Source organism: Bufo bufo, chromosome 1 (genome assembly GCF_905171765.1).
Source record: "Bufo bufo chromosome 1, aBufBuf1.1, whole genome shotgun sequence".
Lineage (NCBI taxonomy): Eukaryota > Metazoa > Chordata > Amphibia > Anura > Bufonidae > Bufo > Bufo bufo.
Genome location: NC_053389.1, coordinates 681822229 through 681849460, shown reverse-complemented (window position 1 = coordinate 681849460; position 27232 = coordinate 681822229). Strand labels below are relative to the sequence as shown.

Here is a 27232-nt window from a genome sequence, read left to right as displayed (position 1 = left end):
CTCCTCCTCATCCTCGTCCTCCAGTAGTGGGCCCTGTTTGGCCACATTTGTACCTGGCCTCTGGTGTTGCAAAAAACCTCCCTCTGAGTCACTTTGAAGAGACTGGCCTGAAAGTGCTAAAAATGACCCCTCTTCCTCCTCTTCCTCCTGGGCCACCTCCTCTTCCATCATCGCCCTAAGTGTTTTCTCAAGGAGACATAGAAGTGGTATTGTAACGCTGATAACGGCGTCATCGCCACTGGCCATGTTGGTGGAGTACTCGAAACAACGCAACAGGGCACACAGGTCTCGCATGGAGGCCCAGTCATTGGTGGTGAAGTGTGTCTGATCCGCAGTGCGACTGACCCGTGCGTGCTGCAGCTGAAACTCCACTATGGCCTGCTGCTGCTCGCACAGTCTGTCCAGCATATGCAAGGTGGAGTTCCACCTGGTGGGTACGTCGCATATGAGGCGGTGAGCGGGAAGGCCGAAGTTAAGCTGTAGCGCAGACAGGCGAGCAGCGGCAGGGTGTGAACGCCGGAAGCGCGAACAGACGGCCCGCACTTTATGCAGCAGCTCTGACATGTCGGGGTAGTTGCGAATGAACTTCTGCACCACCAAATTCAGCACATGCGCCAGGCAAGGGATGTGCGTCAAACCGGCTAGTCCCAGAGCTGCAACGAGATTTCGCCCATTATCGCATACCACCAGGCCGGGCTTGAGGCTCACCGGCAGCAACCACTCGTCGGTCTGTTGTTCTATACCCCGCCACAACTCCTGTGCGGTGTGGGGCCTGTCCCCCAAACATATGAGTTTCAGAATGGCCTGCTGACGTTTACCCCGTGCTGTGCTGAAGTTGGTGGTGAAGGTGTGTGGCTGACTGGATGAGCAGGTGGAAGAAGAGGAGGAGGAAGCTGAGTAGGAGGAGGAGGAGACAGGAGGCAAAGAATGTTGCCCTGCGATCCTTGGCGGCGGAAGGACGTGCGCCAAACAGCTCTCCGCCTGGGGCACAGCCGCCACTACATTTCCCCAGTGTGCAGTTAGGGAGATATAGCGTCCCTGGCCGTGCTTACTGGTCCACGTATCTGTGGTTAGGTGGACCTTGCCACAGATGGCGTTGCGCAGTGCACACTTGATTTTATCGGACACTTGTTTGTGCAGGGAAGGCACGGCTCTCTTGGAGAAGTAGTGGCGGCTGGGAACAACATACTGTGGGACAGCAAGTGACATGAGCTGTTTGAAGCTGTGTGTGTCCACCAGCCTAAATGACAGCATTTCATAGGCCAGTAGTTTAGAAATGCTGGCATTCAGGGCCAGGGATCGAGGAAGGCTAGGTGGGAATTTACGCTTTCTCTCAAATGTTTGTGAGATGGAGAGCTGAACGCTCCCGTGTGACATGGTTGAGATGTTTGGTGACGCAGGTGGTGGTGTTGGTGGTACATCCCATGTTTGCTGGGCGGCAGGTGCCAACGTTCCTCCAGAGGCGGAGGAAGAGGCCGAGGCGGCGGCAGCAGCAGAAGAGGCCGAGGCAGCAGCAGCAGAAGAGGTAGCAGGGGGAGCCTGAGTGACTTCTTTGTTTTTAAGGTGTTTACTCCACTGTAGTTCATGCTTTGCATGCAGGTGCCTGGTCATGCAGGTTGTGCTAAGGTTCAGAACGTTAATGCCTCGCTTCAGGCTCTGATGGCACAGCGTGCAAACCACTCAGGTCTTGTCGTCAGCACATTGTTTGAAGAAGTGCCATGCCAGGGAACTCCTTGAAGCTGCCTTTGGGGTGCTCGGTCCCAGATGGCGGCGGTCAGTAGCAGGCGGAGTCTCTTGGCGGCGGGTGTTCTGATTTTGCCCACTGCTCCCTCTTTTGCTACGCTGTTGGCTCGGTCTCACCACTGCCTCTTCCTCCGAACTCTGAAAGTCAGTGGCACGACCTTCATTCCATGTGGGGTCTAGGACCTCATCGTCCCCTGCATCGTCTTCCACCCAGTCTTGATCCCTGACCTCCTGTTCAGTCTGCACACTGCAGAAAGACGCAGCAGTTGGCACCTGTGTTTCGTCATCATCAGAGACGTGCTGAGGTGGTATTCCCATGTCCTCATCATCAGGAAAAATAAGTGGTTGTGCGTTAGTGCATTCTATCTCTTCCACCCCTGGGGAAGGGCTAGGTGGATGCCCTTGGGAAACCCTGGCAGCAGAGTCTTCAAACAGCATAAGAGACTGCTGCATAACTTGAGGCTCAGACAGTTTCCCTGATATGCATGGGGGTGATGTGACAGACCGATGGGCTTGGTTTTCATGCGCCATCTGTGCGCTTTCTGCAGAAGACTGGGTGGGAGATAATGTGAACGTGCTGGATCCACTGTCGGCCACCCAATTGACTAATGCCTGCACCTGCTCAGGCCTTACCATCCTTAGAACGGCATTGGGCCCCACCAAATATCGCTGTAAATTCTGCTGGCTACTGGGATTTGAGGTAGTTGGTTCACTAGGACGTGTGGCTGTGGCAGAACGGCCACGTCCTCTCCCAGCACCAGAGGGTCCACTAACACCACCACGACCATGTCCACGTCCGCGTCCCTTATTAGATGTTTTCCTCATTGTTCCCGTTCACCACAATTTTGAGAATGGCAAATTTGGGAATGGTTTTTCAACCCAGAAAAAAAAGTGTGCTTTTACGGTCACTACAAATAACTTGACCAGCTAAAACAGTAGAGATTTGGTTAAATAGAGATGTGAGGCCTGTTTTTTTTTGCGCTGTGTGACAGGTATAGGTTTAATCACAGAATCAGATTTCTATCAGCACGCTAGCGTGTGTCTTAGATTTTTCTGAATGACACTATCACTAGCTTCAATGTAGGATATTCTTTTTGGGATAGATTTCAAGTAGGCCTCAAATACCAGAAACTAGTTATTTTGAGAATGGCAAATTTGGGAATGGTTTTTCAACCCAGAAAAAACAGTGTGCTTTTACGGTCACTACAAATAACTTGACCAGCTAAAACAGTAGAGATTTGGTTAAATAGAGATGTGAGGCCTGTTTTTTTTTGCGCTGTGTGACAGGTATAGGTTTAATCACAGAATCAGATTTCTATCAGCACGCTAGCGTGTGTCTTAGGTTTTTCTGAATGACACTATCACTAGCTTCAATGTAAGATAATATTTTTGGGATAGATTTCAAGTAGGCCTCAAATACCAGAAACTAGTTATTTTGAGAATGGCAAATTTGGGAATGGTTTTTCAACCCAGAAAAAAAAGTGTGCTTTTACGGTCACTACAAATAACTTGACCAGCTAAAACAGTAGAGATTTGGTTAAATAGAGATGTGAGGCCTGTTTTTTTTTGCGCTGTGTGACAGGTATAGGTTTAATCACAGAATCAGATTTCTATCAGCACGCTAGCGTGTGTCTTAGGTTTTTCTGAATGACACTATCACTAGCTTCAATGTAAGATATTCTTTTTGGGATAGATTTCAAGTAGGCCTCAAATACCAGAAACTAGTTATTTTGAGAATGGCAAATTTGGGAATGGTTTTTCAACCCAGAAAAAAAAGTGTGCTTTTACGGTCACTACAAATAACTTGACCAGCTAAAACAGTAGAGATTTGGTTAAATAGAGATGTGAGGCCTGTTTTTTTTTGCGCTGTGTGACAGGTATAGGTTTAATCACAGAATCAGATTTCTATCAGCACGCTAGCGTGTGTCTTAGGTTTTTCTGAATGACACTATCACTAGCTTCAATGTAGGATATTCTTTTTGGGATAGATTTCAAGTAGGCCTCAAATACCAGAAACTAGTTATTTTGAGAATGGCAAATTTGGGAATGGTTTTTCAACCCAGAAAAAACAGTGTGCTTTTACGGTCACTACAAATAACTTGACCAGCTAAAACAGTAGAGATTTGGTTAAATAGAGATGTGAGGCCTGTTTTTTTTTGCGCTGTGTGACAGGTATAGGTTTAATCACAGAATCAGATTTCTATCAGCACGCTAGCGTGTGTCTTAGGTTTTTCTGAATGACACTATCACTAGCTTCAATGTAAGATAATATTTTTGGGATAGATTTCAAGTAGGCCTCAAATACCAGAAACTAGTTATTTTGAGAATGGCAAATTTGGGAATGGTTTTTCAACCCAGAAAAAAAAGTGTGCTTTTACGGTCACTACAAATAACTTGACCAGCTAAAACAGTAGAGATTTGGTTAAATAGAGATGTGAGGCCTGTTTTTTTTTGCGCTGTGTGACAGGTATAGGTTTAATCACAGAATCAGATTTCTATCAGCACGCTAGCGTGTGTCTTAGGTTTTTCTGAATGACACTATCACTAGCTTCAATGTAAGATATTCTTTTTGGGATAGATTTCAAGTAGGCCTCAAATACCAGAAACTAGTTATTTTGAGAATGGCAAATTTGGGAATGGTTTTTCAACCCAGAAAAAAAAGTGTGCTTTTACGGTCACTACAAATAACTTGACCAGCTAAAACAGTAGAGATTTGGTTAAATAGAGATGTGAGGCCTGTTTTTTTTTGCGCTGTGTGACAGGTATAGGTTTAATCACAGAATCAGATTTCTATCAGCACGCTAGCGTGTGTCTTAGGTTTTTCTGAATGACACTATCACTAGCTTCAATGTAAGATATTATTTTTGGGATAGATTTCAAGTAGGCCTCAAATACCAGAAACTAGTTATTTTGAGAATGGCAAATTTGGGAATGGTTTTTCAACCCAGAAAAAAAAGTGTGCTTTTACGGTCACTACAAATAACTTGACCAGCTAAAACAGTAGAGATTTGGTTAAATAGAGATGTGAGGCCTGTTTTTTTTGCGCTGTGTGACAGGTATAGGTTTAATCACAGAATCAGATTTCTATCAGCACACTAGCGTGTGTCTTAGGTTTTTCTGAATGACACTATCACTAGCTTCAATGTAAGATATTCTTTTTGGGATAGATTTCAAGTAGGCCTCAAATACCAGAAACTAGTTATTTTGAGAATGGCAAATTTGGGAATGGTTTTTCAACCCAGAAAAAAAAGTGTGCTTTTACGGTCACTACAAATAACTTGACCAGCTAAAACAGTAGAGATTTGGTTAAATAGAGATGTGAGGCCTGTTTTTTTTTGCGCTGTGTGACAGGTATAGGTTTAATCACAGAATCAGATTTCTATCAGCACGCTAGCATGTGTCTTAGGTTTTTCTGAATGACACTATCACTAGCTTCAATGTAAGATATTCTTTTTGGGATAGATTTCAAGTAGGCCTCAAATACCAGAAACTAGTTATTTTGAGAATGGCAAATTTGGGAATGGTTTTTCAACCCAGAAAAAAAAGTGTGCTTTTACGGTCACTACAAATAACTTGACCAGCTAAAACAGTAGAGATTTGGTTAAATAGAGATGTGAGGCCTGTTTTTTTTTGCGCTGTGTGACAGATATAGGTTTAATCACAGAATCAGATTTCTATCAGCACGCTAGCGTGTGTCTTAGGTTTTTCTGAATGACATTATCACTAGCTTCAATGTAAGATATTCTTTTTGGGATAGATTTCAAGTAGGCCTCAAATACCAGAAACTAGTTATTTTGAGAATGGCAAATTTGGGAATGGTTTTTCAACCCAGAAAAAAAAGTGTGCTTTTACGGTCACTACAAATAACTTGACCAGCTAAAACAGTACAGATTTGGTTGAATAGAAATGTCAGGTCTATTTTTTAGGCGCTGGGTGACAGGCTCAACTTGCCCCTGATGTAATATATGGCCAAAAAATAACCACACTGTTGATGGTTAAATGCACTTGGGTGACACAGGCTCAGCCTGCACCAGATGTAGTATATGGCCAAAAAATAATCAGACTGTCGATGGTTAAATGCACTTCGGTGACACAGGCTCAGCCTGCACCAGATGTAGTATATGGCCAAAAAATAATCAGACTGTCGATGGTTAAATGCACTTGGGTGAAACAGGCTCAGCCTGCAGCTGATGTAGTATATGGCCAAAAAATAACCAGACTGTTGATGGTTAAATGCACTTCGGTGACACAGGCTCAGCCTGCAGCTGATGTAGGATATAGCACAAAATAACCACACTATCGATGGTTAAATACACTTGGTGATAGCTTGTGCTGGCGCACCACAAGTCACAAAATGGCCGCCGATCACCCCAGAAAAAAAGTGATCTAAAAACGCTCTGGGCAGCCTCAAAAAAGTGAGCAAGTCAATAATAGCACTTCAATGATCCACAGCTGCAGATCGATCACAGAATGAAGTCTTTTGGAGGAGTTAATCTGCCTAATCTCGCCCTAACGTTGCAGCTGCAACCTCTCCCTATACTGATCATAGCAGAGTGAAGTGCGGCGCTACGTGACTCCAGCTTAAATAGAGGCTGGGTCACATGCTGCACTGGCCAATCACAGCCATGCCAATAGTAGGCATGGCTGTGATTGCCTCTTGGGGCAAGTAGTATGACGCTTGTTGATTGGCTGCTTTGCAGCCTTTCAAAAAGCGCCAAGAAAGCGCCGAACACCGAACCCGAACCCGGACTTATACAGTTCGGGTTCGCTCATCCCTAGTTAATACGTGTGCCCGAGCGCATGACAAAATCGTTATTTAATCAACTTCAGCATACAACACCCTGACAAGCGTCCCCGTCACCATGGGAACGCCTGTAGGTTAGAAAATACCATCGGATCTGAGTTTTCCCTGAGATCGTAAAACCTCATATCCGATGGTATATTCTAACCCACAGGCGTTCCCATGGTGACGGGGACGCTTGTCGGGGAGCAGTATGCCAAAGTGGAATATTATTGCTCTAACTTAGTCTTTTAGAATATTCTTAATATTGCTCTAACTTCGTCTTTTAGAATATTCGTAATATACGAAGTTAGAGCAATATTAAGAATATTGGTAAAATACACACAGATTTTAATTTAGCTAATATAGTGCTCTAATTCTTTTTTTTTTTTGTCAAATTTATTTTGGCTCTTCTGAACTTCAGTTTTGGAAAATATGTACACTATTTAAAAAATTACTTTAGCAGTATATTAGCTAAATTACAATCTATATGTGTATTTTACGAATAGTCTTAATATTGCTCTAACTTCGTCTTTTAGAATATTCGTAATATTCTAAAAGATGAAGTTAGAGCAATATTACGAATATTCTAAAAGACGAAGTTAGAGCAATATTAAGAATATTCGTAAAATACACATATAGATTGTAATTTAGCTAATATACTGCTATAGTAATTTTTCTAATAGTGTACATATTTTCCAAAACTGAAGTTCAGAAGAGGCAAAAAAAATTTGATAAAAAAAAAGGATTATAGCACTATATTAGCTAAATTACAATCTATATGTGTATTTTACGAAAATTCGTAATATTGCTCTAACTTCGTCTTTTAGAATATTACGAATATTCTAAAAGACGAAGTTAGAGCAATATTAAGAATATTCGTAAAATACACATATTAGCCTAGCCATAGTCAATTAGTCATAGGAACGTTGCCTTATACTATAAAAAGAAAAATCGCAATACGCGATTAATTAAATCGCATATTATTCGCGATAAATGGAATAATTACGAATATTCGATTTCGACGAATATAACACGTATACTCAATCGAATATTCGCGAAATATCGCGAAATCGAATATGGCCCCTCCCGCTCATCACTATAGCTTAACTAAGGCCCCAGTTCTTGTTGAAGAAAAACAGCCCCAAAGCATGATGCTGCCACCACCATTCTTCACTGTGGGTATGGTGTTATTTTGGTGATGTGCAGTGTTGTTTTTGCACCAAACATATCTTTTGGAATTATGGCCAAAAAGTTCAACCTTGGTTTCATCAGACCATAACACCTTTTCCCACATGCTTTTGGGAGACTTCAGATATGTTGTTCCAAAATGTAGCCTGGCTTGGATGTTTTTCTTCGTAAAAAAAAAGGCTTTCGTCTGGCCACTCTACCCCATAGCCCAGATATATGAAGAATACGGGAGATTGTTGTCACATGTACCACACAGCCAGTACTTGCCAGATATTCCTGCAGCTCCTTTAATGTTGCTGTAGGCCTCTTGGTAGCCTCCCAGACCAGTTTTCTTCTCATCTTTTCATCAATTTTTGAGGGACGTTCAGTTCTTGGTAATGTCACTGTTGTGCCATATTTTCTCCACTTGATGATGACTGTCTTCACTGTGTTCCATGGTATATCTAATGCCTTGGAAATTCTTTTGTCCCCTTCTCCGTACTGATACCTTTTAACAATGAGATCCCTCTGATGCTTTGGAAGCTCTCTGTGGACCATGACTCCTATTTAACATGATTTTGAATGTGATAGCTTAATTCTGAACACAGCTACATCCCCAGTTATAAGAGGGTGTGCACCCTTATGCAACCACATTATTATTATTTTTTGTTTTGTTTTCTTCCCTCCACCTAAAAGATTTCAGTTTGTTTTTCAATTGAGTGGTACAGTTTATAGTCACATTAAAGGTGGAAAAAGTTCTGAAATGATTTATCTTTATCTCATTTTTTTACATCACAGAAACCTGACATTTTAACAGGGGTGTGTAGACTTTTTATATCCACTGTAGCTTAGGCCAGTTTCACACTGGCGTTTATATATTCCGGCAGGCTGTTCCAGCAGGGGTACTGCCATTTGCACATGTGTTCTGCCGGAAGTCTGGCCAGCTCCATTCACTATAATGGGGACCGGCCTGAGACCTGGCCGCAGCACGGCAAACATGCCGAGAGGAGGCTGGGCAAAAACCGCTCTGTGCAGTAAGGATCTGGCAGGCTGTTCCCCTAAATAATTTTGTACAAAATGTATTTGCCAAGAATATAAAATTTACTAAATAAGCATAGCATTAGCATTAAAATACTTTTTTTGTATTTGGTTTGCTGTTGCATTGTATTTTTTTCTTTGTGTTTTCAGCCATAGCAACGTGCATCTGCGCATTGGGATGTGCTGACTGACACCTTTTTTTTCTTTGCAGGCTGTTCCCCTGCCAGAACAGCCTGCTAAAAAAGATAAACGTCAGTGTGAAACTGACCTTAAAAATTTATCATCTTAACATGAAACACTTTTTGTTCATACCTCTTTCTTTTGTTAGCCAGATATTTCCATTTCCAGAATTTTTGGTGATGTATGAAATAGGAACATACCATATATAGCTGAAATAGATTTAAAATAAAGTTAGATGATTAATAATTGTTGTAATATGTTGTTGTAATATGGTCAAGAAAGATGCACATATTATTACAAGAAAAATTTAAGAGGAATAATTTTGTGTTTATCACTTAAAGGGAACCTGTCACCTCCCAAAACCATCCCAAGCCACCAGCAGTACCTGCGTGTAGCCCGCAGTGTGTTTCTGATGATGCCTTTCTTCCTGAAGGCAGATTCAGCAAAAGTACTGAAAACGTTGTTTTATCCCCTGCCAGGCGCGCTTCTCCACACATGCTTGAAGTCAAGGGGGCAGCGGCCTCCATGCTTCAAGTCACGGTAACCATGCCCCCTTCCCTGCTATCAGTCACAGCAAAGGGGCAGGGAAGGGGGCATGGTTACCGTGACTTGAAGCAAGGAGGCCGCTGCCCCCTTGACTTCAAGCATGTGTGGAGAAGCGCGCCTGGCAGGGGATAAAACAACGTTTTCAGTACTTTTGCTGATTCTGCCTTCAGGAAGAAAGGCATCATCAGAAACACACTGCGGGCTACACGCAGGTACTGCTGGTGGCTTGGGATGGTTTTGGGTGGTGACAGGTACCCTTTGAAGAGATTATGTTTTTAAATGACCCTCCACCCATTAGGACCTGTTAAGGAAAGTATGCTTACCTGTTCCCCTAAGCTGGTTCTGGCTGTGTGGGTGTGCCACTGTCTTCACCGAAAATTGGTCCCCGCAGGCTCATATAAATGTCAATGAATGGCATCCCCCAAACTGCACTTGACTGCAGTGACCTGCTGGAGCCAGTCATTGGCTGCAGCAGCGCATGTGACCCCAGTCAATGTTGGAAGTTGGGGAGAAGTTAGTATGGTTCCCTTGACAGATGTTTAGAACTTGTACAGCCCCTTGTAATACATGCTAAACTTGTTTGGTTTTGCTGTTGCAGAGCTTTCTGTAAACCTTGTTACCCTGGGTTGTTGTTTAGTTTATTTTAAGGGGGCCATGCCAAGTTTGCCAAGTTATCCCCTATCCACATAATAGGACATAACTAGGTGATCACTGGTGGTATGACCTCAGAGACCCCCCAATGATCCCAAACAATCATTAGGAGAAATAAAACCTGTCCTAATCACACAGGAGGACAAGTTACTTCACAACACTGAGCTACCATGGAATGGAGTTCATGAGGAGACATGAAGTACAGAGAGGAGGGTGGGGATGTGGATGATGAGCAGCAGCTACATTGCAATCAGCTACATTACCACAGCCCCACATTACCACAGTCCGTCCTCTCTGTACTTCATGTCTCCTCATGAACTCCATTCCTACAGAGATTCAGCTGAAGATCTTATCATCTGTATTTAGTATCATAATCCCTGACAAGTAGAGTAGAGAGGAGGATGAGGCAGCACTATGGCTCATTGTGGTGAAGTAACTTGTCCTGCTGTGTGATTAGGACAGGTTCTGTGTGTACTAATAGAATGGCGGCCATTTTATTTCTCCTATTGATTGCTCCCTAGACAAAACAAGCCACTATAACTAATGAAAGGTATTTGGGAATACATTTACAATAAAGTAATATTTAAGCATTTTCAGTAATTTTATGAATTCCCAGAGAATCCCTTTAAACATGGTTTTACTGGTATTTGTGTATCAACCTTGTATATTATGATTTATTGTAAGCCTAAAAAAGGGCTGGTGTGCACTTACTGCCTAAGTGCCTATAACCTTGTAAAAATAGCTACAGAATCTTTGAAAGAAAGTGAAGCTTGACATAAAATGTACTAAAAAGATTCAGTGTATCTATTAAGTCATCCATAGCAACTGAAGTTCTGCTTCCATCCTCTAAACAGCACTGGATAATTAAGTCTTCACTTACATGAGTTTAGAGCAAAAAGAGATTTTTAAAAAATTATGTTTTCCATACGTCAGTCCCAGTGTAATCACCAGGACACATGGTAAGCATCGTAATGTACAACAATAACTACAAGGCAAGATCTTGAAAACAGACAATTGATACAAAATGTATACTTGATGTTTGCAAACCTGACTATGGTACAATGAATATATACTTTGCTTGTAAGTATAGTTGCGGACTGCAATGCACGGTCACCGGCCGTGTGCCCGCAGTCTATGGACTCAGACCCATTCACTTTAATGGAATCCGCGATCTGCATCCGACTGTCCGCACCGTAAAAAAAGTAGTGCGTGCACTACTTTTTCGCGGTGCGGAGGCATTGACAGAAAACCCATGGAAGCACTCCGTAGAGCTTCCATGGGCTTCCAATCTGTGTTTCTGTTCCGCACCGCATCTTCTGGATTGCGGGCCTATTCAAGTAAATGGTCAGCATTCGTGATACGGTGAGCACACGGCCAATGCCCGTATATTGCTGACCCGCTGTTTGCAGGTCACAATACAAGCACAGAATTTCTACAGTCAGTTGCATGAGGCTGTATATGTTTTATTTTTTTTTAAATGATCCTCTCTTATTTATTTTACGTTTTCCTGGTTATCTCCATGCAAATATTGCAACCTCGGCTGTGTCTGTACAAGCCCCCCTCTCCACACAGCATCCACATACAGTATATCCACAACGTGGCCACTTCATCCAACAGCTTCAACTACTAAATTATGCAGAAATGTTATTTTCTCAGATATTTACAAGTTCTCAATTCCATGATAGGAGCCGCTTTCCTTAGAAAAAAATTGTTTAAACTATCAACTTACTTAAATTCTGATGCACGAGACACTGTTGAGGTAGGATCCAAAAGAAAATGTTTCTGGATTAAAGAGCCATCTACTGTATTTATTGTCACCACTGGGAAACCCATCTGCAAGACCCAAGTGTTCATGATATTCTCAATTGAGTCTGGAAGGTAAACTGGGCTAGTTTCCTTTTTATAGGCCTAGAACGAAAACAAAATGCAAGAAAATTTAATTTAAAAGGAACAACCACCAACATTTCCGTTCCATGTGTATGTTTGGCATTGTTAGTCCATTGGCTTATGTGTGTTTCAGTCTATTCATGTAATATACAACTAACAGAATGTCTGTGCCGCTACTTTACTTTCGTATTATACAGCTAATGAGTACATATGTACTGTATGTATTTATTGTCACAAGTGATCCTGGTCTACTCTCTTTGATTACCCAGGAGTCTACTGAACTGAAGAACATCTCTTAGATGTCGGCAGACCAGGAAAGTCTCCTGTAAAGGCTGCAGATGTACAGTACAGATCAATGACAATGACAAACATTGTCATGCTCTTCTCTCACAGGGACTCAAAGCACAGAAATAGTTGTGTGCATGCAGTTTAAGGGGTCGTGCCACTAATAGAGATGAGTGAATCAAAGCTGACAAATTTGAATTCGATCTGAATTTCAGGAAAAATTTGATTCACACTGAAGCCGAATTTCATTGCACTTAGTGGTAACGAATCACATTTTTTCCCTAAAATGTCTGCTGCATGTGTTAGGACAGGGAGAAAGGAACTCTAGGATCACCCATAATGCCATGCATGCAGCCAATCAGCCCTGTAATGTCACAGCCCTATAAATAGCGGCAGCCATCTTAGATTCTGCCATTCACCAGTGTACTTAGTGCAGGGAGAGAAGTCTGGAGGCGCTAGGGACAGTGATAGAAAAAACGTCTTTGTTCTAAAAAAAGGATAGGGAGGAATCATTCCACAGCATTTATGTTAAACAAGGTTCAATAGGTGAGATTACAGCCTGGGTAATAGGAACAATTACACTTTGCTGCACTGACTGGGGATCCAAATTTCCATTATACAGCTCTGTAATTCCAGCAAACCATTCTTATTAGGGTGCAAGCGCTGTTTGATACAGGCATTAACAGGGTTTATTACAAGGAAATATTTCTACATCTTATTTGCCCTTGTGCGGTGCAGTTATATGTTCTAAAGCATTTTTTGGATTGTATTTGTGGGAAAAAATGGCTTATTAGCCATTGTGTGGTGAAGTGCGAAAATTACAGCCCTTTTTGTCGTGTATTAGTGGCAAAAGTAAAATATATTTGCCGCTCAGCGGTGCAGTTATCTGTTGTAAAGCCTTTTGTGGCGTGTATTAGCGGAAAAAGAAAAAATATATTTGCCTCTCAGTGGTGCAGTTATCTTTTCTAAAGCCTTTTGTGGTGTGTAATAGTGGAAAAGGAAAAAATATATTTGCCATTCAGCAGTGCAGTTATCTGTTCTAAAGCCTTTTGTGGCGTGTATTACTGGAAAAAGGAAAAATATACTTGCCGTTCAGCTGTGCAGTTATCTGTTCTAAAGCCTTTTGTGGCGTGTATTAGTGGAAAAGGAAAAAATATATTTGGCGGTCAGTGGTGCAGTTATATGTTTTAAAGCTTTTTTTGTCAAGTATAAGTGGAAAAAAATAAGGGCCTATTTGCTGTTCAGCGGTGCAGTTATATGTTCTAAAGCCCTTTTTGGCGTGTATTAGTGGCACAAAAAAGTATTTGCCATTGTGTGTAGTGTTGGGCTTAATCGCGAATATCGGCACTTCGAGAATTTGCTAATATTTAGAATATAGTGATCTATATTCGGAATTTCGAATATTCTAGATTTTTATTTCATCATTAACCTCCTTTCCTGCTTGTGGGCCAATGAGAAGGCTGCAATGTCTTTGTCTGAGCTTAGCAACATCCCTAGCAACCAATAGGAAAGTTGCCTACCCCTTACTATATAAGAACCTCGCCAGCAGCAATTTTCTACAGTTTTTTTTAAAGTTCTGAGAGAGACAGCAGTGTTATTGCTGTGCTCTGTGCTTTCCACACTACATTAGATAGATAGCTAGATAGCTTATATATATATATATATATATATATATATATAATACAGATAGTTAGGGGGAGATAGTCACTGTAGGTTATATCCTGATATAGTGTAGCTGTTGCAGTGCAGTGTGTTAGGTAGTGTGATAGGTTCTGCTGTCCATACATATATGCAGCTCATGCGTGACACCTGCCGTTTGCTCAGGCCCTTTGAGGGGGCTACATTATTTGTCAGTCGCCAGGACTATGGGATGAACGATGTCATTCCACTGCTTCATGTCCTGGAACAGATGCTGGTAAATCTGGCTGGTCAGGGGACTGGAGACGTGGCACCTAGATCTAACGGTCACATGAGCCCTGTGGGGGCTGAACTGGAGGAGGAGGAGGACATTGGAGCACAAGCAATGTGTAGCAAAATGGGTGGTTTTTCTACACAGGTGACAGGAGAGGAGGAGCAGGAGCAGCCAGAGGAGCTACAGGGCGATGAGGAAGACGAGGCAGAGGACCCAGACACATCGTGGCAGTATTCAGCGGAGATGGAGGCAGGGAGTCCCTCCAAGTCACTTGCACAAATGGCCCGATGCATGCTCACTTGCTTACGTAGTGACAGCCGAATTGATTTGTCACCATTCGGTAGAGGGATGACTTTGGGCTCTCCACCTTGTTGGACCCTCGCTACCGGTCCAAAATGGGGGCCTTTTTTACACCCGCTGAGAGGGAGGATAAACTGAACTACTACAGAGACATCCTATATAGTCAGTTGGCCGCTGACTATCTGCACCATCATCCATCCTCTCGCAGCTCTGAACGGGGGGGGGGGGGGGGGCCCTGCACTCACATTCCACTGCCATGGCTGCTGGGGAGGGGTGGGGTGGCAGGAGCAGTACCAGCTCCATCAGCAGCAACCGTTATCTAGAGTCGCTGATGAGCAGCTTTCTTCACTCGCCTAGTGAAGAAACTACTCACCAGCAGCAGCATCTAGACCTGGAGCAGAACCTGAACCAGCAGGTTGTGGCATACTTGGAGTGCACCATGCCAGCTGTCATTGAAGATCTGCTGGACTACTGGGCAGCCAAACTGGATTTGTGGCCGCAACTGGCGAGTTTGCCCTGGAAAAGCTGTCCTGCCCGGCCAGTATCAGAGCGGGTGTTTAGTGCGGCGGGGCCATAGTTACCCCAAGAAAAACCCGCCTGCCCACCCAAAATTTGGAGAGACTGACATTTGTCAAGATGAATAAGGCGTGGATCAGCCAGGATTTCCACCCACCAATGGCTGATGCATCAGACTAGATCATCCATGGGGCCACACCAACACTTTGACAAAAGAGACCGATTTCTTCTGGTTACCTGCCTCAGCTACTATTCTGATGCTGTCACCCGCCTGATGCCACACATCTGATACCAAGTGCTCCATCTTTCACCCACCATCTTCAGCGAGTACTGCTATTGCCACCCACCTCCACACTATGTCACCTTGCCACTCTGGGGCCTCCTGATGCTGCTGCCACCTCCACACTATGTCACCTTGCCACTCTGTGGCCTCCTCATGCTGCTGCCACCTCCACTCTATGTCACCTTGCCACTCTGTGGTCTCCTGATGCTGCTGCCACCTCCACTGTCATTGTGCGACTCTGTGGCCTCCTCCTGATGCTGCTACGGCCGCCACCTCCACACTCTGTCATTGTGCCACTCTGTGGCCTCCTCATGCTGCTTCCACCTCACCACTATGTCATAGGGCCACTCTGTGGACTTCTAATGCTGTTCCCACCCTCCCAACTTCATGACTGGGCCACTATTGTGCCTTTTGGCCTGGCTGACATCATAATTTATTTGACCCTTCTTCTGATCTGTCAGAAGGAAGGAAAAATGAGATGCACATCAGATCCTGTCTGTGTAGCAGCTGTAAGGCCTGTATGGTCCCATCAGAATTGGCGGATGCTCCACAGACAGGATCCATTTTTTGGGGGTTATTGTTCTGTGCCCACGAACGTAAGGGCTCCATGCCCGTGCTGCGGACCGCAAATTGCGGTCCGCAATGCACCGACCGTGGGGCAGCCGCATGCGGATCGCAGACCCATTCACTTGAATGAGGTCTGCGATCCGCATCCAACGGTCCGCACCGCAAAAAAGTAGTGCATGCACTACTATTCTTTTGCTGTACAGGGGCACCTACAGTTCTTCCGTGGGCTTCTGACCCGTGCCTCCGTTCCGCATCTCCAGGATTAGGTCTGTGATCCATGATGCACATGGCAGGTGCCTGTGCATGAGCCATAAGGCTGAGTTCATACTTGAGTTATTTAGTCAGTTTTGGCCCCGTGACTGCCCAAATAAGTAAAGTGTGCAGTGATTCTAAGTGCGACGCCTGTCATCTGCATGTCATACGGACTCCCAGTATTATTTCACTACCACAGCAGACTCCCTATGCATGTTACTGCAAGGCACAGTGTTCTACACCACTATAAAGGCTCTCTGCAGCCAGGAAATATATTTGGATCGAGCCGAATTTTTTTTTAAAAAATCGGCGAACCGGCGAATAAAATTTTTGAAAAATTCGCTTATCTCTAGCCACTAATATAAAAGTATTCCTCCAACAGATATCACTTTCCCCAAATGCCACCATTTATCAAAACTGCCTTATTCTAACGTTATTAGTCTATCATTTCAATTTTCAGTTGCTGGCGGTTACGTCCTGCTTTGGAGCATTATAATGTAGGACGTAGGAAACGTTATTGGTAAGAACAAGGGGCGTGGTTAGTGTCACATGATTGCTGATTATCAGGAAACATCTCACTGCCCTAAGGCATTATGGGACAACAGGACCATGACAAACCAGGAGTAAGGATTCAAGCATGGAAGATAAGAGAAAACTGTAATGGTTCATGCACACAAATGTTTTTTGCGTTCCGTATACGGGCGTATTTTGATTCTGTATACGGTCCATATACGGAACCATTAATTTCAATGGGTCCGCAAAAGATGTGTATAGCACTCTGTTTGCTGTCCGCATCTGTTGCTCCGTTCCGTGGCCCCGCAAAAATTATGAGGCATGTCCTATTCTTGTCCATTTTGCGGACAAGAATAGGCATTTCTATAATGGGTATAAGAGAGAGAGAGAGAAAGTGTGAGGGTCAAACGGATCTCTTGGAATGGCTTTCCACTAGATCTGAAAGACTTGAGGCGCCTCGGGTGGATAGGAGCGGGGTGGAGAGAAAGTAGGGTGATAGATGCTAGAGGCTGCTCCGGGTTTGGTCAGGTCAACAAGGAAGTCTGCCTGTATAGGGTGAGGTAGTGAGACAAAAAAAGGGGGACTGGTGGGTGGGGATACCCTCCAAATCTCGCCTCTTTTTTATATAAACCCTTGTGGGCGCCAATAGAGGATTAGTGTTGGGCTGCTAGAGTGTGTGATAGCTTGTTGTTAGCGTTATGTTATATTAATATGTAGAGGGATATCAATTGTGTAGGAAAAAATTGTACAGGAAAAAATTGTATATACATGTATGTAAAAAAAAAAAATTTTTTTAAAACAAGCGAAATAAAACTAAATCTGCATACAAAGAGCGAGTGAAAAGTATACACATATAAAATCTGCTGAGAGAATAAAAGGATAAAAAATAGATTGTACGTAAAAGTGGGATCACTGTATACAGCCTCTATTGCCTAAGAGGCCGTGTTCTGCAGCGTCGTACACAATAGATGTGGTACAGTAGGATAGAACAATGGATAAAAGGTTTTTTTGTTTAAAAATACCGACATATATATTATAATATTGTGGTATCATAAGTAAGTTTACTCACTTCACGAGGGGGGCGGTTTACCAGGATAAGCATAATACACCTGTAAACCGAGTACCCCCCCAGCCTGGATCACTTCTAGAGTTATAACGGATGAAGGCAGCCAAACAACACGGGTGCTTCTCTTCAAAGCCGGATTTTTTACATGCAAATAAAGACCTTTGAAGAGAAGCACCCGTGTTGTTTGGCTGCCTTCATCCGTTATAACTCTAGAAGCGATCCAGGCTGGGGGGGTACTCGGTTTACAGGTGTATTATGCTTATCCTGGTAAACCGCCCCCCTCGTGAAGTGAGTAAACTTACTTATGATACCACAATATTATAATATATATGTCGGTATTTTTAAACAAAAAAACCTTTTATCCATTGTTCTATCCTACTGTACCACATCTATTGTGTACGACGCTGCAGAACACGGCCTCTTAGGCAATAGAGGCTGTATACAGTGATCCCACTTTTACGTACAATCTATTTTTTATCCTTTTATTCTCTCAGCAGATTTTATATGTGTATACTTTTCACTCGCTCTTTGTATGCAGATTTTGTTTTATTTCGCTTGTTTTAAAAATTTTTATTTTTTTACATACATGTATATACAATTTTTTCCTGTACAATTTTTTCCTACACAATTGATATCCCTCTACATATTAATATAACATAACGCTAACAACAAGCTATCACACACTCTAGCAGCCCAACACTAATCCTCTATTGGCGCCCACAAGGGTTTATATAAAAAAGAGGCGAGATTTGGAGGGTATCCCCACCCACCAGTCCCCCTTTTTTTGTCTCACTACCTCATTTCTATAATGGGCCACCTGTTCCGTTCTGCAAATTGCGGAAGGCACGTGGGCGGCATCCGTTTTTTGCGGATCCACAATTTGCCGACCTCAAAAAACAACACGGTCGTGTGCATGAGCCCTTAATGAGGTAAATTTGGAAAAAAATATGGAATGGGGAGCAAAAGTAATTGAAGTAAAAACTTTAGAGTGAAAAGCAGTTTATGGCAACCCAACAATGCCTTTTTATATCCCATGTTAGAGACTATGGATATCATAGAGGGTTCTTACTCTGCCAATCCATCGATTACTTGGTGGCCCATTCATTTAAATACATATCTATCCCGGCCGTGTATGTCTAGACGTCGTGTCTAGTGCTTAGCGAAGCCAGACCCACATTAATCAGCTGATCATAGGCTGGATTCTATTACAAAGTCGAAGGCGTTGTCTTGTGAGACAACCTTTTTAACCCCTTAAGGACTAGGCCAAACTTCATGTTTTCCGTTTTAATTTTTTTCTGCCCCACCTTCCAAGAGCCCAAGGTTTTTTTTTCTTTTCATTCACATAGCCTTATGAGAGCTTATTTTTTCGAGGCACAAGTTGCATTTTTAATGTCACCATTTCATTTACCATATCTTGCATTGAAATATGGTGAAAACAGTTTTTTGGGGGATTTTATTCTTACTTTGTTCACTATGTCCTAAAAACATGATAACTGCATGTGAGTCGGTACAATTACAGTGTTACCAAATTTCTATCGTTATTATTTGTTTTACTATTTAAAAAATATATAAAATATGCTTTGCATCGCTGTATCCTGACACCCATAACTTATATTTCCATCCACAGAGTTTTGTGTGGTCTGTTTTTTGCGGGGAGATCTATAGTTTTCATTGGTGCCATTTTGGGGAATATAGGAGGGCTAAGTATTGACCAAAAATGAATTGACCAAAAATGAAAAATCGGTGCATTTAAAAAAAAAATTCTGTTAAAAAATTGACGGCCACATAGCCAAAATCGGACTTATCTCCGATCCTGGTCTTTGTTGTCAGGTGTCAGCTGTATTACAAGTTTTTTTTATTAAGCTGGAAGACCCTTTAAAATCTGATTATTTGAAAACCAAGTGCGGGAAGTTAATGCAATCCTGTTGAAAAGTTCTTTATTTTTGCATGAACACATATGGGCCAGATTTATCATTAGCTCAAGTCAGAATAATGGAGTGAAAAAGTCACAAATTTTTGCGCAATAGCTTAAACTGCGCAAAAATGTGCGACTTTTATTGGCTCTGCACTATGCTCGCCAGTTTTTTGAAAGTGGCCATGTTTTCTTATGTAAATGAATCTCTAGACAGATTTACTATTGCGACTATTTAAAAAGTCGCTGAAAAGTTGCAAAAAAATGCGCAATTTCACTCCATTGAGGACCATGCTTATCTTATGCGACTTTTTATTAGAACATGCAACTTTTTCAAAAAGATGTGCGACTTTTGTAAAGCTGCTTACTGACAGATAAACTGCTACCGTCAAACCACATTTATTACAGTCTTAAAGGGCCGATCATAAATCTGACTTGGCTAAAACTGACTTTAGCCATATGTGAAAGTGGAGTGAGCTGTCAGAGTAATGATAAATCTGGCCCATAGGCTTTACAATCTATCTAAGAAGATTAACCATTTATCTAAACTTACTTCTTGTAAGGAATTCCACAGATTATTATACACTGTATTTTGATACTCAAATTCTTTAAGGTAGGCCTAGGAAAAAGGTGAAAAGAAAGTTAACATTGACAGCTGAATAATAAGGTTTCCTGCACATGGCAAAGCTATGTTAATATAGATTATATGCTATCATGCAACGTCATACTTGAATTCCATATAAAACTGAAGGCATGCACAGGTACAGTCAGGGAGGAATCAGAACTTATAGTGGTCCTGTAAAAAAAAGCCTAAAAGTGGCCCCATGTTGCAGGCAGGTCCAAATTGACATAAGGCAGGGCCAATATAAGTAGACAGGTCCAGCAACACTGTAGTACAAAAATACTGCCCCAGCAGAACCAAATACACAATGCAGCACAAAATACTACCACCCCCTGCAGTATTCAACTCTATCACCGTCCAGAGGACAGCAATACAGTTGAATGCAGGAGGACGCTTTCTTCTGCCAGCCAGGTGCATAATTACCACATGCTCTTAGTATTAATTAAAGGGGTTGTCAGGGTTCAGAGCTGATCCCGGACATACCCAGAATTTCACCCAGGCAGCCCGCCAGAGAAGAGCACTGGAGCATTTGATTATTATTGGCAGTTTTTTTCTTGTAAATATTCTATGATCTACAGGTTTCTATGCATTATAGATTACTATCGTAAAGAAGGGAAGCATCTAGAAAAGATCTTCAGAAATTTCGAAGATCAAAATACTTATAGTGATCTTCATAACAAAACTTGGAATGGGGGCCCCCGCAGCCAACCATATACCAGGTGTCAAGAAAAGCTTATTTCAGTCCTATTGTGATTTTTTTCTATATTTGCTTGAAAATATAGCATGAAATATAGAATGAAATTAGTGAATAAAGTTTACGTTTCGTCTTGTGATAACAGAGCAAAACTCTCATTTGGTGGGCCCAAAAAGTGGCCTCTGTGCATACTACTACACATACAGTACAGACCAAAAGTTTGGACACACCTTCTCATTCAAAGAGTTTTCTTTATTTTCATGACTATGAAGGCATCAAAACTATGAATTAACACATGTGGAATTATATACATAACAAACAAGTGTGAAACAACTGAAAATATGTCATATTCTAGGTTCTTCAAAGTAGCCACCTTTTGCTTTGATTACTGCTTTGCACACTCTTGGCATTATTCTCTTGATGAGCTTCAAGAGGTAGTCCCCTGAAATGGTCTTCCAACAGTCTTGAAGGAGTTCCCAGAGATGCTTAGCACTTGTTGGCCCTTTTACCTTCACTCTGCGGTCCAGTTCACCCCAAACCACTGCGATGCCCATTCCTTGTACGGCATCACAGTAACTATTGCGCATGCGCCGGCTAACGACCCGAAAATCGGCGTCGTTAGCCAGCGCATGCGCAATAGTTGCTGTGATGCCGTACAAGGAATGGGCATCGCAGTGCGCATGCGCCGGCCAAAGGAATGAGTGTGCAGGCGCGGGATATCGGCAGCATAACAAGTTAGTACAAAGGCGGTCAGAGGGAAAGGATGGGCGGGCAGAGGGTAGAAAGGGGCGGGGGGACGCAATGAGAAGGCTGAGCAAGCAGGGCACCTAAGAGAGTAACGCCGCCCCTGGGCACTTGCGAGCCCTCATTTGCATATCTTATAAAGATAGTTTTTGAGGGTTTTATAAGTCCAGGATTGATGCCAGAGGTAACGTTTTTATTAACTGTAAGCATGCTAGGGAGCTGTGGGAAGGGTTAAAAAAGTGAAATGCTGGTGACAGACTCCCTTTAAAGTAATGATGGCCACTCGTTTTTCTTTACTTAGCTGCTTTTTTCTTGCCATAATACAAATTTTAACAGTCTATTCAGTAGGACTATCAGCTGTGTATCCACCTGACTTCTCAATGCCACTGATGGTCCCAACCCCATTTATAAGGCAAGAAATCCCACTTATTAAACCTGACAGGGCACACCTGTGAAGTGAAAACCATTTCAGGGGACTACCTCTTGAAGCTCATCAAGAGAATGCCAAGAGTGTGCAAAGCAGTAATCAAAGCAAAAGGTGGCTACTTTGAAGAACCTAGAATATGACATATTTTCAGTTGTTTCACAATTGTTTGTTATGTATATAATTCCACATGTGTCAATTCATAGTTTTGATGCCTTCAGTGTCAATCTACAATTTTCATAGTCATGAAAATAAAGAAAACTCTTTGAATGAGAAGGTGTGTGCAAACTTTTGGTCTGTACTGTACATCCTTGGTTGCTTGCTAGGTGTGATTTGATTTAGAAATGAAGCTGCAGAAAATTATTTTGACAAGCAGGCGGTACTTACATTCAGTCCCTTTACAAAAAGTTCTTCAGTGAGAAATGAGGACAACATCCGAATAACCACTGCACCCTACAGTGAATGCAAGAGTAATGAAAAGATGATTATCATAGATAGTAATTTCCTCTTCAGTGTGCTTCTTGATGTGTTAGTGTTATCTACTGTGTGTATGATGTTTGTCTGAAAAGTTATTGCTGGTCAATAAAGAGCCGGCTTCCTCCTCTATATAGTGAATGGATGTCAGACTGTCACAGGCAGCAGTAACCGGGAATAGGCTGATTTCATGTTGCTTCCGCCAACAGAACAGTACATTGTGGCAGAGTGTGGGAAGAGATTATAAAGGGATAAACCGGAGACCTGCTGTGACTACTGGGGTTGCAGTAACCATAGATAAAAGAGCATGGGAGTCTCTGCTGTGACTATACATGGATATGAGGGAAGGAATGTAAGTAGGGGGGGGGGGAGAAAAAGTCTGCTGTCATAACAGTTAGGAGGGGGTGGTGGCTGTAGAACCTGCAGGGGAAAGAGGGTGTAGGGGCTACAGAAGAAATGGGGACTGCTGTGTTTACTGGTGAAAAGTGACTGGGTGTCACGGCTGAGGATGGGGGAAATCCTCAGCTGTGCGGTGACGGAAGATGTCCAGTCGCTACTCGCCAGGAACACAAAATCAGGGAGCAGGTCACCTCCTGTTGCGTCCCTAACGCTGACCCAGTCTCCTACCTGCATGGGCCGACCTTGATGGTAGGAGGACCCATGCGCAGGAACCTCGGATCCCTGACTTACCCTCCGACCGGTCCCTGGGCTAAGGAGCAGGGTAAGACAACCCACTCCTCCTAGGCACGGAGGAGCAGGAGTCTCACTGGCCAAGCAGCATGAAGAAGGGGGTACATAAACAGGACTATGGATAAGACAGGTGAACCAAACAGTTCCACACAAACCTGTCTCAGCCTTGCTGACTGGAACCCGTGCTAAGGAAAGGCTGTCCACACAGACAAAGGTAAACAGCACACACATGAAGACACACACAGGGACCAGGACATCCATAGCTGCACAAAAACCAAAGACATCAACAACACATCACGGTATTAGAACTTATGACCGGAAGGGTGGCCCTTACAAGAAGATGGAAATCACAGGAGACTGCAACAGCAAAGCATGACTGAAGCAACCTACTGAGCCATGCCAAAGTGAGAGGCTTTATAGGCCTAAGAGGCTACACCCAACGGTCAGACACACCCAGTGACATCACACACACTGGGAAGGGAGTTAACCCTTCCAGCACCACAGGAAAGGGAAAACACCAACTTAACCCCTTAAGGACCTAGGACGTACCGGTACGCCCTATTTCCCGAGTCCTTAAGGACCCAGGACGTACCGGTACGTCCTGACTTAAAATCTGTATTCCGGCGCCCCAGGGGTTAATTGGAACGGGATTTCGGCTGAAATCATTCAGCCGGCATCCCGTAACAATGCAGGGGGGGGTCATTTGACGCCCCCGTATCGGCGATCGCAGCAAACCGCAGGTCAATTCAGACCTGCGGTTTGCTGCGCTTTTTGCAGTTTCTGATCGCCGCGGTCCCTGACCGCGGGGATCAGAAACTTTAGAGTGGCTAAAATAAATATTTTTCACCCCCCCCTGCACCCCTGCACGATTTTATGCCGGAGGGTGGTGCGGGGGGGGGTGTCGCAGGCGGTGGGGGCGTTGCGGGAGGCGGGCGGTGCGGCAGGCGGGATCGCGATCCCCCGCCCGCCTCCCCATGAACGATCGTTGGCTTCTAGTGGTTGTACCAGGGTGCCAGCACATTGCTGGCACCCTGGTATAAACGGCTGACATCGGTGAAGATGTCAGCCGTTTAACCCTTTCCATACCGCGGTCCGTACGGACCGCTGTATGGAAAAAGTTAACTGTCATCGGTCAGGGAGCTCCCTCCCTCTCCATCGGGGGGCTGCTGTGCCTTTGCAGCCCCCCGATGGAGAGGGAGAGAGCCCCCAGAGAGCCCCCCTCAGCCCCGTGCTTACCCTTCCCCGTCTGCGAAGTTCTGAGCAGACGAGGAGGGTTCCCATGGCAACAGGACGCCTGCTCAGGCGTCCTGCTGTCCATGGTGCTGAACAGATCTATGCTAAAAGCACAGATCTGTTCAGTGTAAGTAAAATACAGTACAGAACAATATATATTGTTCTGTACTGTATTATACAGACACCATACCCACTGGATCTTCAAGAACCAAGTGGGTCTGGGTCACAAAAATGTAAAAAAAAGTGAAAAAAGTAAAGATAAAAAAAAAAACATTTATCACTGAATAAAAATTAAAAAAATAAAATAAACTACACATATTAGGTATCGCCGCGTCCGTAACGACCTGATCTATAAAATGGTCATGTTACTTTCCCCGCACGGTGAACGCCATAAAAATAAAAAAACAAAAACTATGAGAAAATTGAAATTTTGCCCACCTTACTTCCCAAAAAAGGTAATAAAAGTGATCAAAAAAGTCGCATGTACGCCAAAATAGTACCAATCAAACCGTCATCTCATCCCGCAAAAAATGAGACCCTACTCAAGATAATCGCCCAAAAGCTGAAAAAACTATGGCTCTTAGACTATGGAGACACTAAAACATGATTTTTTTTTTTTCAAAAATGAACTCATTATGTAAAACTTACATAAATAAAAATAAAGTATACATATTAGGTATCGCCGCGTCCGTATCGACCGGCTCTATAAAAATATCACATGACCTAACCCCTCAGATGACCACCGTAAAAAAATAAAAATAAAAACAGTGTAAAAAAAGCCATTTTTTGCCATCTTACGTCACAAAAAACGTAATAGAAAGCGATCAAAAAGTCATATGCACCCCAAAATAGTGCCAATCAAACCGTCATCTCATCCCGCAAAAAATGAGACCCTACTCAAGATAATCGCCCAAAAACTGAAAAAACTATGGCTCTTAGAATATGGAGACACTAAAACATTTTTTTGGTTTTAAAAATGAAGTTATTGTATAAAACTTACAAAAATAAAAAAAAATGTATACATATTAGGTATCGCCGCGTCCGTGACAACCTGCTCTATAAAATTACCCCATGATCTAACCTGTCAGATGAATGTTGTAAATAACAAAAAAAAAAAACGTGCCAAAAAAGCTATTTCTTGTTACCTTGCTGCACAAAAAGTGTAATATAGAGCAACCAAAAATCATATGTACCCTAAACTAGTACCAACAAAACTGCCACCCTATCCCGTAGTTTCTAAAATGGAGTCCCTTTTTTGGAGTTTCTACTCTAGGGGTGCATCAGGGGGGCTTCAAATGGGACATGGTGTCAAAAAAAACTGTCCAGCAAAACCTGCCTTCCAAAAACCGTATGGAATTCCTTTCCTTCTGCACCCTGCCGTGTGCCCGTACAGCAGTTTACGACCACATATGGGGTGTTTCTGTAAACTACGGAATAAGGGCCATAAATATTGAGTTTTGTTTGGCTGTTAACCCTTGCTTTGTAACTGGAAAAAAAATATTAAAATGGAAAATCTGCCAAAAATTTGAAATTTTGAAATTGTGTCTCTATTTTCCATTAAATCTTGTGCAACACCTAAAGGGTTAACAAAGTTTGTAAAATCAGTTTTGAATAGCTTGAGGGGTGTAGTTTCTTAGATGGGGTCACTTTTATGGAATTTCTAATCTAGGGGTGCATCAGGGGGGCTTCAAATGGGACATGGTGTCAAAAAACCAGTCCAGCAAAATCTGGCTTCCAAAAACCAAACCGCGCACCTTTCACTCTACGCCCTACTGTGTGCCCGTACAGTAGTTTACGGCCACATATGGGGTGTTTCTGTAAACGGCAGAGTCAGGGCAATAAAGATACAATCTTGTTTGGCTGTTAACCCTTGCTTTGTTAGTGGAAAAAATGGGTTAAAATTGAAAATTAGGCAAAAAAATGAAATTCTCAAATTTCATCCTCATTTGCCAATAACTCTTGTGCAACACCTAAAGGGTTAACGACGTATGTAAAATCAGTTTTGAATACCTTGAGGGGTGTAGTTTCTTAGATGGGGTCACTTTTAGGGAGTTTCTCCTCTAGGGGTGCATCAGGGGGCTTCAAATGGGACATGGTGTCAAAAAACCAGTCCATAAAAATCAGCCTTCCAAAAACCAAACGGCGCACCTTTCACTCTACGCCCCGCTGTGTGGCCGTACAGTAGTTTATGGCCACATATTGGGTGTTTCTGTAAACGGCAGAGTCAGGGCAATAAAGATACAATCTTGTTTGGCTGTTAACCCTTGCTTTGTTAGTGGAAAAAATGGGTTAAAATGAAAAATTTGACAAAAATCTGAAATTCTCAAATTTCCTCCCCATTTGCCAATAACTCTTGTGCAACACCTAAAGGGTTAACAATGTATGCAAAATCAGTTTTGAATACCTTGAGGGGTGTAGTTTCTTAGATGGGGTCATTTTTGGGCGGTTTCTATTATGTAAGCCTCGCAAAGTGACTTCAGACCTGAACTGGTCGCTAAAAATTGAGTTTTTGTAAATTTCTGAAAAATTTCAAGATTTGCTTCTAAACTTCTAAGCCTTATAACATCCCCAAAAAATAAAATATCATTCCCAAAACAATTCAAACATGAAGTAGACATATGGGGAATGTAAAGTCATCACAATTTTTGGGGGTATTACTATGTATTACAGAAGTAGAGAAACTGAAACTTTGAAATTTGCTAATTTTTGGTAAATTAGGTATTTTTTTGTGCAAAAAAAATAATTTTTTT

General features: G+C 42.8%; 1 protein-coding gene across 1 annotated transcript in view; it reads right to left on the bottom strand.

The window, feature by feature from the left end:
* LOC120985918 (aminopeptidase N-like) overlaps window positions 1-27232 on the bottom strand; it is a 105624-nt gene that overhangs the window by 44788 nt on the left and 33604 nt on the right. Inside the window, exons 9-13 of the mRNA XM_040414139.1 lie at window positions 22473-22538; window positions 20151-20220; window positions 19653-19667; window positions 11838-11991; window positions 9044-9120 (exon numbers count right to left, since the gene is read on the bottom strand). Of these exons, the coding sequence (XP_040270073.1) occupies window positions 9044-9120; window positions 11838-11991; window positions 19653-19667; window positions 20151-20220; window positions 22473-22538 (382 nt within the window). The remainder of the gene's footprint in view (window positions 1-9043; window positions 9121-11837; window positions 11992-19652; window positions 19668-20150; window positions 20221-22472; window positions 22539-27232) is intronic.